Source organism: Rhea pennata, chromosome 12, assembly GCF_028389875.1.
Source record: "Rhea pennata isolate bPtePen1 chromosome 12, bPtePen1.pri, whole genome shotgun sequence".
Classification (NCBI taxonomy): Eukaryota; Metazoa; Chordata; class Aves; order Rheiformes; family Rheidae; genus Rhea; species Rhea pennata.
The window spans coordinates 4,869,805-4,883,682 of record NC_084674.1 but is presented as its reverse complement, the minus strand read 5'-3'; the positions used below and the strand labels follow the sequence as shown (position 1 = coordinate 4,883,682).

General features: G+C 41.9%; 1 protein-coding gene across 3 annotated transcripts in view; it reads left to right on the top strand.

Moving 5' to 3' along the window:
* The first annotated feature begins 2,917 nt into the window (after positions 1-2,917).
* PPP4R2 (protein phosphatase 4 regulatory subunit 2) overlaps positions 2,918-13,878 on the top strand; it is a 33,002-nt gene continuing 22,041 nt past the window's right edge. For all 3 annotated transcript variants that reach the window (XM_062585683.1, XM_062585682.1, XM_062585681.1), the window contains exons 1-2: positions 2,918-3,085; positions 3,590-3,671. In XM_062585683.1, coding sequence (XP_062441667.1) covers positions 3,052-3,085; positions 3,590-3,671 — 116 coding nt within the window. In that variant the 5' untranslated portion in view covers positions 2,918-3,051. The remainder of the gene's footprint in view (positions 3,086-3,589; positions 3,672-13,878) is intronic.

Here is a 13,878-nt window from a genome sequence, read left to right as displayed (position 1 = left end):
ACCTCACTTGCCGCTTTCTGAGTGCAAAGTAGTGGCTCTAAAGTACTTAATTAAAAGGTTATATGAGTGTGTTTTGTTCTATTTCAAATTGCTGAACTCTTTTTATTCTTCTGTACAGAATGTAGTACAGGAATTTAGAAAGAATCATTCTCCTTTTAATGCAACTAGCTTTTTTACTGAAGAAATGCTATGTTGTCCTGCTTTTCAATATTAATTCTAGATATTTTGGGAACAAATGTAATTTTTTCTGCTTTACCAGAACAGGCTAGCAGCACAGCTCTTTAAATTGACAATAATTATGGTCTTTATTGTGTTCTTGGTGATACCTGCAAATGGAATGGGATGTTGTTTAGGAAGATTGAATTTGCCCTCACAGGGGTTTTTAAGTGGGTTGTTTAACCATACCAGACTTTACAATGTATGTTTATGCCTCTCTAGGCATGTTTTGGCTGTTGGGATTCCTTAACAGCAGTCATGCTGGGAATTGCAGTTCCTCAGGAAGAGTTGAAAACTGAGGGCATGTGACCACCTTTGAGAATTATTAATAAAGACCAAGCTGTGCTGTGGATGAGAGATGATGTGATGTCTTGGGGGAAATGTAGTCTGCTGGGGTACAGAAGTTTCTTAAGAGAAGCTGTATCCTATGTTCTCCACTGTTCTGTTTCACTGACGGTTACAAAGGTAAGATAGTTTTTTGTTAATTTAACTGAATCTTTATACCTCTTTCAAAATAATAAAGTGGATCTCGAGGAGAAGAACATAGTCTAACCTGCAATCCGAATTGAATTTTCCATTTCTAGTGCCAGTGCATCTGCTTACAGGCCTCAGCACTTTGGTTTTCAGCTCCACATCTGCTGTTTGCTTTGAAACCTTCTGCTGTCCTCTGTCAAGTCTTTTCTCAGTGCAACTCCTTCCTTGTTGAAGAGATTTTTTCACTTGCTCACCATGAAGAGTATCCACTGATGTTTTGGGGGAGGATGGTGTTAGTCCTGTAGACAGTCGGTTATTGTCCAAGTATAAAAGCAAACTAATTCAGTTTCAGTTCGTAGAGATTTCTAATCCTAGAAAGGTAAGCATGCTATAGAGGGCATGAGATGGGGAAAGTCATGGTAGCAGAGCTGCAAGGGCAAGAGGGATATGCAAGGGAATATGTAACATGAGAGAAACGTACAAGAAGGTGAAAGTGCCGAGTCCCAAGAACTGTTGTTGAGATTTTTCACGTTCAGTGGAGAATGCTATTTTCCTTTCAAAAAGCTGAGAATTGACCCATGGCACAAAACAGACAACACCTTCGTGGAGCATTTAGCGGTAGCAGCACTTGGAGCTAGACTTTAGAAAACTTTCAATACTCAGTCAGAGAGAGCATCAGAATACTAAACCTGAGGTACCTGTTTGAAGTTTACTAAAGAGATGCTTTCTTTCAACTCCCTGTGATAACATAGCACAAGCTTCAGTCACCCTGAGCTCAGTTTCTGTCTCCCTTATATTTTGTTTAATCTGATCTACAACCATTTACTTTAATCTCATAGGTGGGATCCTGCAACAAATTGTCTCAACAGTCTTAGGTGTCACTCTTGCTCTTTTATTAGGAGATGAGAGCACACCATGGTGTGCCATGTTTGGACCGTATTTGGCCCTGCCAGGTACTTTGAACAGCAGGGCCCATCTCGTGTGGTTGGTTTGGTAAACAGCTGCTTCTCTTTTGACCAGATATAGGGAGAGGGGACCACAAAGGTTCACTCGTGCAAGCGTTTCTGTGCCCTATCATAGCCTTTACAGAGATTTATTAGAAGGTCTTTTTTATGTTAAGGAACATTTACGCAGAGCAATATGGAACAAGGGATTTGTACTGCTCCTCTGTGAATAAGTAACTTTAGATATTCCTGTGTGTATTGTATAGTTCTCCTAAGCTCAGACGCTCCAAGGATCTTGATCTAGAATTTCTAGACCATGAAGGTCTTGATTCTAGAAGCCATAAAATCAACATGAGGATCCAGAGAAAACAGCCCGCAGAAAGGATGCGCTTGCCATAGGTGCTGAGGTCTTTTAGCCATTTATGGTGGACCCCAAAACGGATTATTCAGCTACAATGTTGGCAGCAGCTGCAAGAAACGGAGCTGTACCAGAGGATTTCTGTTACGTTGTCGAGCTGGTGCTTGGGAGAGCGGAAGAGTCGGCCCAGCCGTAAGCACCACCACGTCCTAAGGGCCCCTCTGGGCGGCGCGATGGGTCTGGCACCGCAGGGGAGGCCGGGAGCCGTGCGGGGCCGGACGGCGACCGGGGCGCCCGCGGCTGCCTCCGCCGGCGCCTGGGCCAGCGTCCAGGCCTGTATTAGGATTTTACCTAATAGTAAATTGCAGCAGATGTGCCAGCCCACATACGCCTAGAATAACAGTTGGCATCGATACTTGGCTACCTTGTTTACAACTCTTTTATTATTTTTTTTTTTTTGAGCATTTCCCTTTCCTTCCAGGAACAACCGCCAGCCCCTCGGTTCCGCCGGGCTGGGCGAGCCCGTACGCCTGCGGCGGGCTGCAGTCAGCCGAGCGGGGGGTCTCCGCGCACCCCAACCCCGCCCGCGCCTCCCCCGCTCGCGCACTCGGGCCTTTGCCGGAAGGGAGCGACCGCGGGGGCCTCGCCGGCGCCTCGCCGCCACGGCCGCGCCTCGGCGGGCGGCGCCCAGCGCGGCAGCGCCGCTCGCGCCAGGGCGGCGGCCGCGTGACGCGCGGCGGCGCATGCGCGGAGGGAGGCGGCCGGGCCGGGCCGCGGCGCCGCTCCCCCCCCCCGCGGCGCCTGAGGCGGCCGCAACGGCCGCCCCGCCCGGCCCCGCCCCGCCCGGCGCGCGCGGCGGCCCCGCCCCCCCGGCGGGCGGGCGGGAGGGGGAGGGGGGGAGGCTGCCGGGGCCGCGCACGGGGACGGCGCGGGCGCCATGTTGGAGGGCTGCTGAGCGCGGGGTCTCCGTGTGTGCGCGGCGGCCGGAGCCCGTTTGCTGGCGCGGGCTGGGGGCGGGCAGGAGGAGGGGAGCGGCGCGGAGCGACGCCCGGGCGGATCATGGACGTGGAGCGGCTGCAGGAGGCTCTGAAAGGTGGCGCCGGGGAGCGGGAGGGGGGGTGAGCTGCGTCCCCACACGCCGAGGCGGGCGCGGGGTCTCCCGGCGGGGGAGGCCCGGCGCGGCGCGGCGCGGGCGGCCGAGCCCCGGGCGCAGCGAGCCGCGGGCGGCGCGGCGGCCCTCGGCGCCCCGGGCGGCAGCGCCCCTGCCCCGCGGGCTGCCCCGCCGCCGGCGCGGCCCCCCCGCCGCCCGGTGCCGCGGCAGCGCGCCCCGCCGGGCGCCGCCGCCGCCCGCCCGCTCTGCCCTGGCTGCGCCGGGGAAGTTGCAGCTCAACTTTTCGCTGCTCGGGTGCGCGTAGGTTTCCCCGCGCTGGAAGAGGCGGGTGATGCGCGGGGCTCCCGGGGACGGCGGGGGCAGCGGGGAAGTGTTTCCGCGGGGGCCGTGCGCGCGGCTGAAGCGGAGCGGTCTGTAACGACTGCGAATTCTTGTCCTGCCCTGTCTTCCTTTCCCGTTCTTTCCCCGTCTTCCTCGTACCAACAGATTTTGAGAAGAGAGGCAAGAAGGAAGTGTGCCCAATACTGGATCAGTTTCTTTGTCATGTTGCTAAGACTGGAGAGACCATGTAAGTGTGACTTTTTTTTTTTTTGTTGTTCTTCAGTTGCAGCCTATTACCCTTCCCGTGTTTTAAGTGAACGAGGTAATACCTGATTTCTTTTTTTTCCTGTTTTTTTTTTCTATCTGTAGAATGATTCCATGAGCTTAAATAGTCTTGCTTTACTTCTCAGTGTAACTTTGGATGATTAGTTTCATTTGAGGATAGAATTAGTTTTTTCTAATAGAAGTGCTTTTTTGTTTTTTGGTATAGACTTTGTTTAGGGTTATATGTTGGGTTTCAGTGATCCTGCTCAAAACAGTAAACCTGTTGCTTTTTCTGCATTTTATGTAACATGCAGGGTTTTTTTTAAACTGGAAGTTCAGCACGTTGTTGCAATGTCTGCTGTACGCAATATGCAGCAGTGTTGTTTACACAGAGATACGAATGGTTCGGGTCAGTTTTTCCAGGCTTTGTGCGATTCGCCGTGCTGCGATCGCGTCTGGACGCTTTCGGCGCGATGAGGAGGGAGAATCGCGGAGGTAGGTGCTCTCCGCAGAGAGGTGCGGGAGCAAACTTGTTACGCTGCCTTTTGCTCGGTCGCTCGTTCTTTTTTCCAGCTGGCCCCGCTGCACTTGTGTTTCCCTTCCCCGGGCTTCCTTTCGTGGGTGGCCGGTGGGATTTGGGCCCGCAGGTGCTGCGGGGAGCGGGGTTTCCGCGCTCCTCCTCAAGGATGAGGCTGGTGCTGCTGGGGGTGACTTCCTTGGGCGGGCACTATTTGGCAGGAAGGGGAAAGGCTTCCCTGCGTGCCTTGCTGCAGGCTGGGCTCACTTTCTGGCACCCAGGCCGTCTCCTTGTTGTTGAGGCCTAGTGCCAGACTACCAGGCTTCAGCGAGAGACGTGAGCTTCTGCCAGTGTTTTATTAGAAATTAGTGATTTGCAGGGGCATTGTTCAAGCTTATAGAATTCCTCTCGCTTGTAAGAGATGTCTTTGCTCTTTTATTTTTTCGAAATAGCTTGCTGGTACTGTTTGAATTAATGATTTTTGAAAGAAAAACAAGTTCTGAAATGTACTTTGGGCTTTGAATAGCTTTGGCTCGGCAGAAAAATATAGGGCTGTAACGCTTGATATGCTAGGACGGTACTCAATTTAGTGTGGGTCTAAAATGGTGTTTTTGTTTATGTGGTATGTTTGAAATATTTTTCCTGTTCTGAAGTATATGGCTGTTTTTCCTGTTTATGCCACTGTTACATATATTCCAAAGCAATTTTGAAAGTGATTGTATAGGGGTGACTGCTTAAGAAAATTCTTCGCTGTGTAAAACATGAGAGTATGGTTATATGCTCTGAATAAACTCTTTGTTTTTATTTCCATTTGGAAAGTCTGCATTTTTTTCTTTTTTAAAATTTGATCGTTGCAGACTATTGCTTAATTCTTTCACCTGGAACTTCATGCAGGCCGTAGTCTTATATGTTTTCAGGATTTTCTTTGGCTTTTTTTTTTTTTTTTTTTTTTTGGGGTCTATAGATTTTTTTTCCAATATTCTTGGACCTTACGTTTGCATTAAATTGTTTTTAAAAAGTGTCAGACGTGTCTGAAACATTCAGCATAATCTGGTGACAGACATGGAAATACTGCTCAGTAACACTTTATTTGCTTCTCTTTATCCATCAAAGTCTATGTTTCTTCATATAATACACTACTATTTTTACTAATGTGTTGTATGCCAAAATATCAGGAGGAAACTGGTAACAAAATGTCATGGTGGGCATTCATGATAGGAAATACATATTTATAAGAACCTAATGTATGTTTTAGAATACAGGCTAGACTACTGTCGTAGTGATATTTTAAAAGTGTACCTAAGTACACAAACTTACCAAGTGCATATTGATTCAAAATAAGCTAAACATTCTTTTATTTTCTTTCATGTAAAAATAAAAAAATACTTAAATTCAAAACAATAAGAAATTGATTTAATCTTCTAGTTTCAAGACAACCTAAAATAATGGTTCACAAAAATACTAATAAATGTCACTGTAAAGTTCAGAGTTCAGTTTGAAAAAAAAATGGGTGGTTAAGTCAGGAGTAATTACACAAATGGTTTGCAGACTTATTTATTGAAAAACAATGGACCTTATTCAGTCACAGGCTGTCCCTAAAGTAACAAACAAAAAGTACCTGTGTAAGTGAGGAACAAGGCAACTAAGGACAAGTGAAATGAAGCATTTTTGCTGCGAGTTATTGTTTCTTGTGGAGTTATGTAGTGTTCATGAGGGTTCTATATGCTTTTTAACATATTATATGGTGATTAAGTAAAACGCTGAGTTTAGATTATATTCTGTAGTCTGCATTCTGGATTAACATTTAGAGAGTTCTCCCCTTATCTGTCTGTAGGAGGATATAGTTGCAGCAAAGGTCATAAACAATTACAAAACTTAGTTTGAAAGTGTGCTAATTAAGTCAGTTAAAATGATTTTTAAGGTTCTCATAGAAAGAGGAGCATGACATACATAGCTTGCTTAACAAATTGAAAGCATGGTTTCCTGTCAGGCCAATGTGTGCCTCCCTGTCTCCATTTGTTTCAGTGTGCTTATCATTTGAATAAGTTATGTACAGGTACATGCAGGTTTAGGTTAGGCTGTAATTTTACTAATAGTAATTTCTCCTGGCAGCAGTCCTGACTAACGCAGTCCTGGTGTGCCTATTTCACTTGTTCAGCTGTTTATGTAGCTGCTTGGTAACCCAGACCAGGAAACTGCTCAGGTTTGGGAGTAACTTTCTTCTTGGCAAGATTGTCTTTAACAAGGATCAGAACATTGATCCAGCTTCCTGTGTCCATGTTAACTTGTGTGTCAAACTAGTACAATTGAAGAGCTGATGCAGGAGAGGAACAAAGAGAAAGTTATGTAAGCCAACACTGCAACCATAACAGTGCTCTCCAAAGTGTATCTTTGGTAATTAAATGTGCCTTTCGTTTATACCGAAGACTTGGAATGAATATTTTATTAAACTTGTATCGGTACCTTGCAGTAAAAGCCTGATCGTGCAACCATTTGTGTTCTCTTCATCCATTTGAAGTTTAAGACTATCTTGTGCAAAGTTAACCATTCACTTGTTTGGAAAATTGTGGCCTGCATTTACAAAAGCTAATCTACACTTCCTTTATTATATGTGAACAGAAGTTTAATAGCTTTGAAATAGTTTTGATTCTTTACAGTTGCTATAGTAAGACTTTTAATTTCACCTATGACTAAGTCTTACTAGGTAGAAACTTAGGTGAAACCATAGGTGAAATTTAAAGTTTATGATTCAATCCTTTTTAATCTTGTGTTGAGTCTTAGGAAGTTGGCTTTTTGAAGGGGTGACTTGACTTTACTAAGATTTTAACATAGAATTTCCGTGATGAGACCCAGGATAGTAAGAGAAAGTTGTCATAGCTTATTTTTCTCTTCAATTATATATATATATTTTTTATATATATATATGTATATGTATAAAGGCATGACTTGCAAAACTGAGTAAAATGAACAGATGTGAAATTTGTTAGTCTTAATACTTTATCTAAAAGACTTCAGAAACAGAGTATGTTTTTATGCTTGTTTTTTGCATTAAAAAATCCACATTTCTATTCTAAAGAAGAAGCAGCTATAAGAGACAATACAAAAAAGCCACAATGCTGCAATACTAGAAGTGAAATGCAAAAGTGATTTTTTTTCCCCTTCCCTCAGGAATTCGTAAAAATGGATGTGAAGTTTATCATTGTCACATATTTAATATATGTTTTCTCTCACCTTTTAGGTATTCCTCTTGAATTTCAAGTTACTCTATCCCTTCAGTAGCAAAAATGTTTCTAATCCATTTGTTTGAGTATTTAACTATGGAAATCCAATTTGTTTTTTTACTACATTTTTCCTTTGGTTCCAAAGTTGAAGATAAAAATTAGGAAATAAATGCTGCCAAAAAAGTGCTTGTCAGTTCTTTCTGTGTTTCCCTGACTCCTGCCCCGAGGCAGGTAACCTGTAAAATACAGTCTTAATGTCTTACTATAATGGAAGCTGTAATACAGGTGCTTACTAACAGTGAAGGAATCCAGAAATAGGTAGCAAATATCTTACCCAAATATAGAGAGTCCAATGTATAGGCAGAAAGGACTAACTGTAAAATAGCTCTAGGCTCAAGAAGAGAACACTGGCTAGGACATAGTGTAGTTATGCCAGTTCTTTCCCTAAATGTAATATAGAGAACCATTAAAATATTTTGTTTTATTTTTTTGTGTAGTCAAATTCTTTCATCAGAGTTTTCCTAGAAGATCTGAGATACTGATTTGCACCTCTCCTAAGCCTGAAGGTGTAAGTTGCATCTCTGTTTGTTTCCTTGAGGACCAGCATAAATAATGTTTTACAAAATATTTTGAAATGGTTTGTTACACTTGACTGCAGAGCAAATACGAGCATCTGTAGAGCCATCATAGAATAACTGAGGTTGGAAGGGAGTCCAGGTAGTTATCTTGACTAACCTCCTGTGCAAATGGAGCTCACTCCAAGGTTAGATCAGGTTGCTCAGGGCTTTGTACAGCTGTTTCAAAACTATCCATAGCCTCTCTTGGCTCCCTGTTTCTCTGTTTACCCACGCTTACCAAGCAAAATGTTTTTGTTATATCCAGTTGGCATTTCTCCTGCAGCAACTTAGGACCACTGCCTCTTACCCCTCAGTTGTGCACCTTTGAAGGGAGTCTAGATCTGTCTTCTCTGTTCGCTATTACCTGTGCTGTTGTGCCCCTGTGCTGTTGCATGGGCTTATTCTAGTCCAGATGCAAGACTTCGCATTTGTTTTTGTTGAACTTTGTGAAGCCCGTTGCTTGAGTTTATTGAGGTCCCTCTGAGTGGCAGTGCTGCCCTCCTCCATATCAGCTGCTCCCACCAATTTGTGACACTGATGAGGGTGCATTCTGTCCCATTGGCAGGCTAATGATGATAAACAGTATTAGTTCTGATACTGACTTAGCAACATTCTTTGTAACAAGTTGCAGTTAGACTTCAAACCATTGACTGCTGCCATGTAAGCCTGGTGGTCCAGATTTTTAGTCCGTTCATTGAGTCTGTAGCTGTTCAACTTAGCTACAAGCATGCTGTGGGAGACAGTGCTGCATGCCTTGCTAAAATCAAGCTAAACATCATTTACTGATCTTCCCTTGTATACAGAGTCAGTCATTTCATCACAGAAGTCAGTCAGGTTGATCAGGCATGATTTGCTGTTGGTAAATTATATAACTGTAAATTTAAGTTATATAACTATAGGTTTTTTTCTTCTGTCATCTTTGGAAGAAAAAAACTATTTTAGGCAATTCAAGACTGTTTTACATGCCCTGTGTTAGAAGTGACTTTTTTTCCTAGCACAGTTCTTTAACTTGGATCAGTTCAGCTTTTAATTTTGTTACAGAAGAGTAGTTGTCTGTTGTAGGAAAGGTTTGAGTGAAGATTGTGGAAGACTGTAGCAATGTATGTGTATGCAAGTTCCTGTTCTAAGCATTAGTGTTTTAGGCATGTATTCTAACCTTTTGTATAGTAATTTTTTTTCTTAGTTACTCTATATATATATATATATATATATTTTTTTTTGTGGTCATGTATCATTTAACCTAGTCCCCTTGCTTAAATTTAAGTTGTATTTTTATGAAGAATGTTTTGGGGTTTTATTTCTTATCAGTTTTGTTGCTTGACTTGTATGCTAGCATTTTTTTGACTGTGTGTTTGAAATTCTTGCTCTCAGAACCAGTTCTGATTTAAAAGCAAGCCATTATCCATAAATATTTAGAATTTGTAGGAGAATATAATTTCATACGATTCTTTAAAAAATGAACTAAATTCTCAAATTCCTGCCACAGCACACAAATGGTATTTTCTGAGAAGTCTGCGCGCCCTTGTCAGTGTAGGCCTCTCATTTCCATACCTGAAGTGAGAGATGTGAGTAAACTTTCCTGCGTTGTTCCTACTGTCTCCTGTTCCCCTAGTCTACAAATGAGGAGTGTTCTGGTCTTGTTTTCTGCCTCAGAATCCACTGATAGCTTCCGAAGGACAAGAATCACAATTGAAAAGCTTGACCATTTGTCTTTCAAAAGAGGGTTTAGTTCCCTGGTTCTTATACCTATATTACGAAAATTCTAAATGGGTTAAATGCACAGTTCCAGTACTGCAGCAGAATCATTGTGATATAGATGGAATCACTTGCTCCTTTAGGAAATGCACACTGCTGTACTGTTTTATGTTAAATGCTGCTACATCGTATCTGTTGGGAGGGGGGCTTACAGTACAAGGTTGGATTTCAACTACCATTATAAAATTTCCATGATGAACTGGTCCTAACAAACTCAGCAAAATTCAAATGTAAGGAAAAGCAGAAGGCAAAATCCTTGTAGCAGTGCTAAATTCTTACCATAATCAAATTGTTTGAACTGTGAATGTAACTAACTGTATGTGCCTGCAGCTTCATATAGAGGTACATCTTCCCTGGTTCTGTGCACAGTCTCAGTGTTCATACATGTGTTCTCACAAGCACACTGCGCACCACGCTAGTCTTCTTACAGGCAGTTCATCTCTACTTTGCACAGAAAACCCTCCGCTATTCATTTATTCTGTACCAGTTAATACAGTTGCATATGCTTTCACCGATCACCTTTATTTCCTTCTACGGTCATCCTTCTTCTCATTAACCTTATTTCTTCTGCATTCCTTAATCGGATTTCCTCTCATCCTCAATGTCTTTATCAGTTCTTATCTTTGCTTCTTAATAGTGCTTCCTCGCAGCTGTAGCTGCTGCCTTGGTATTATCTCTATCTTTTCTAGTCAGCCTCCAGTCTCCTGTTCCAGTAGTGGCTTTGCTCTTTACTATTTCATCTAAAGTGAGCACCCAGACCTTTGACTGGGTGCTGTTCCATCCCATATTGAACTTCCCAGTAGCAAGTATGTTTCTTTCTGTTTTGGCCCCAAAATGAAGAGAACTGATGACCTTGCTCTCTCTTCTGCAGACTTCAGGAAGGTTTGTGCCTGATAGCACATTTTGGAAGAAGGGAGATGCAAGGTAGTCTGATCCAGTCACCTCTCAGTGAGGTGTATGTGTGTGGGAGAGTTACTGGGTTTGTGGATAAACCAGACTGATGCCTGAGCTGCTTTTCCACAAAGCTGGTACGTATCTCACAGGCCTCATTGGTTCAGAAATAATAATACTCAAAGATAGTTTTATGATTTCAGAAGCAGCTGAGATCTTGAAGCAATAGGTTAATGCTTCAGTGAGAAGACCACATGCCTGGGTAGGTTTTGTGCTCAAAAGTGGTAGGGATTGTGAAGATGCTTAAGTGCCTAATGCCTATGTATGAGTTTCAGAATGAGGTTGGGTACACTTTGTTAGTCCAGGGTCGGCTTGTGTGACCTGAACAAATTCTTTTAGTGGAAGCCAACTGGATGGCTTTTGTTTGTGGTTCTGGAAGGCACAAACAAAAGGAAGGAATCACTGGTAGAAGTCCTCCTCACTTGATAGCGGTTGTACTGCTTACCAGCTTGAGTGAAATCTGTGTTTTTGTGGCACTGTGTGTGAACTGACAAGCATAGGAGCACAGTGCAGAGTAAATTCAGGTCTGAAAGTAGTTGCTCAAGGTGCCTTTTACTTACCTGGTTTCCCAGCTTTATTGCTTGCTCTAATAAAGATCTGACAGTATTATCTCAGCGCGGTCTACTGCTCTTCTGAGGTAACTTCTGAGTCTCTGCAAGATGGCCATTTAACAGTGGTAGCTACTCTCATCAAATGAATAGTGTTTTCTGTTTGTTATTAGCTTATTCTATGCAGACTGGTTGAGCAGCTTCAGTGGCCTGTATTGTGTCCTGACTGATGATACTGGAACAACTTCAGTGCCCTGTATTAGAACATAAATTGAATTTAGTTTGTATGTGGAAGAGGTGATGAAAACATAATTTTGTGTTACTCGGAATGATTTAATTTAGGAGGCAGCTTCTGTAGAGGTGGTCATTTTAACTTGTGTAGTTACCTTTCTGCAAATGCAAGTGAAGACTTATAAATGTGCGTTACTTATTGCATAATACTTTGCATAAATTTTGACCCTTGGACTTCTGTATACAAGATAACTGACAAAGCTCCACCTATTAAATGTTTTTGTATTCACCCTGCACCATCTACAGAGTATTATAGAATTACATTGTATCTTTGCCTATGGGATTATTTTTCTGTGCAGTTTCTATAGTATAGGATGCAATCTGAGTTGTGCTATTGAAATCCCACAGAATTGTACAGTGCATAGCAGTAGTCTTGAAACATGCCTTAGTGAATGCTAATCTGTCAAATTTTATTTGAAATGGAAATAAATAAAAGCTAAGAATAACCCACAGAATTGTTAGAGTTGAAATAAATATGATTGTCAAATTTCAACAAAATGTTTGATCACATTAAAGGCAGATCTGGAATATTGTATAAGTGGTTCTTGGGACATATTTTGGTGCACATATATGTGATTATCTGCTTTGGATGATTTGGATAGTAGTATTCAGATGCAGCTACAGTTACCTGTGGAAAAGCAGTTGAATGTAAATGTTCTTGGGGCTTATTTGATTGTAATTTATGAGAGTCAGATTACTCTCCCCTATGCCCTCAGCTTTTTGTGCTGATGGCTGAAGTAGAAGAGTTGTTTTGTGTGTTTTTCTAATCTAGTACAAACAGTGCTGACTAATTTTTTTATAAAGATAAATATGTTAATTATACATAATACTGGTAAAAGTTATCCAGAATTAAAAACATACAAAACTCTACACCAACAGATTTCATAAAATACAGAATGGCAGGGAACAATTAAGTCTGTACTTAGTGTGATAAGTTTAATGTAATTCCCCAAATTACAACCATTTTCCTGTGTATATAGGAAAAAATTGTATAACTAAATTGTAAGTAAAGTGTGGAAGGATTTATCTGTTTGATGCTTATCTAAAAGTCTGTTTAGAAGACTTGCAACACTTCACAGTTAATGTGCACTGTAGGAATGTCAGTATCTGGAATAATCATTCCATTTATAATAGAACTTGATTTATAAGAAATGTTATCATAAAAATGGGTCACAGAAACTACATAAAGAATAAGAAATCAATATAGGAATATAAACATTGATAAATAATGTGAAAGCACAGTAAGTGGAACAAGCAGCAAGTGTACCACATTATTCTTAGCAGTCAGAGCAAACTTCAAGTAAATTTTCAAGTGAAAGGGAGGAGTGTTATGAAAATAGTACCTGCTTTTATTCTTATAGAGAAGCCATGCCTATGGCTTGTGGAAATTCCAAAGGCTTTCAGTTATCTTGTGCGTATTGTTTTTAACTATGGTATAAGGAATTATATTACTGAGTCAAGAATCTGTTGAAATCTTGTCCTCTTTCATTCTGTGGTCCGCCTTTGCTTTTAAAACAGGAAATTGAAAGGTAGTTGAGTTCATTTGTCTGTAGATAACTATAATAAGAAATATACTTTCTCAAAAAATTCAGAGTCCCAGTTCAGATTTTTTCTGTACTGTGGAACAGCTGTACTATGGTAGAATCAGTCAAGTAGTTATCAGGAGAGATCAGAATTAGTCCCCTGGTGATTGCAGACACTACTTTAATGCCTACATTGGCTGTCTGTTTCCCTAACTAAGTCTTAGTCTTTGTTGTTTCTGGCAGTAGCAGTAGTAATTTGCAAGTAATAGAGATGAACTCTCATACTGTTAGATACAGCCCTAATGTATTCCAGTTCCCGTGGTTCTGGAATGAGTTTGTCATGCTTACAAAAAAGAAAGCAGAGTCTTCATTTATGCTGACAATAATCAGCAAGTGAAAATGGAAAAATACCTTCTGAGCTTGTGAGAAATACCAGTTTTTCCTCCTTTGAGCTCTTCAATAGATTTTTTAATTAAAGTGAAAGGTAACATGAGGTCAAATCCTGCTGAAGATAACATGAGGACATTTTAATTTTACATGAGTTAGCAGGTGAAGGTGAACAGGACACTCCCTCAGGAAGTCTGTTTGCCAGCATGTTTTCCTGAGGAGAATATACCATTTACAGCAAACCTCAGTGTTACAGGAGGTTCACAATGCTTTATGACCTACAGTTTAAAATTTGTTGTTTATTCAGAACACTGATAAAGAACCTAGCACTTACTCATGGTTTAATTTTATTGTTAGTCTGAAGAGTTTGTCTGCATGCC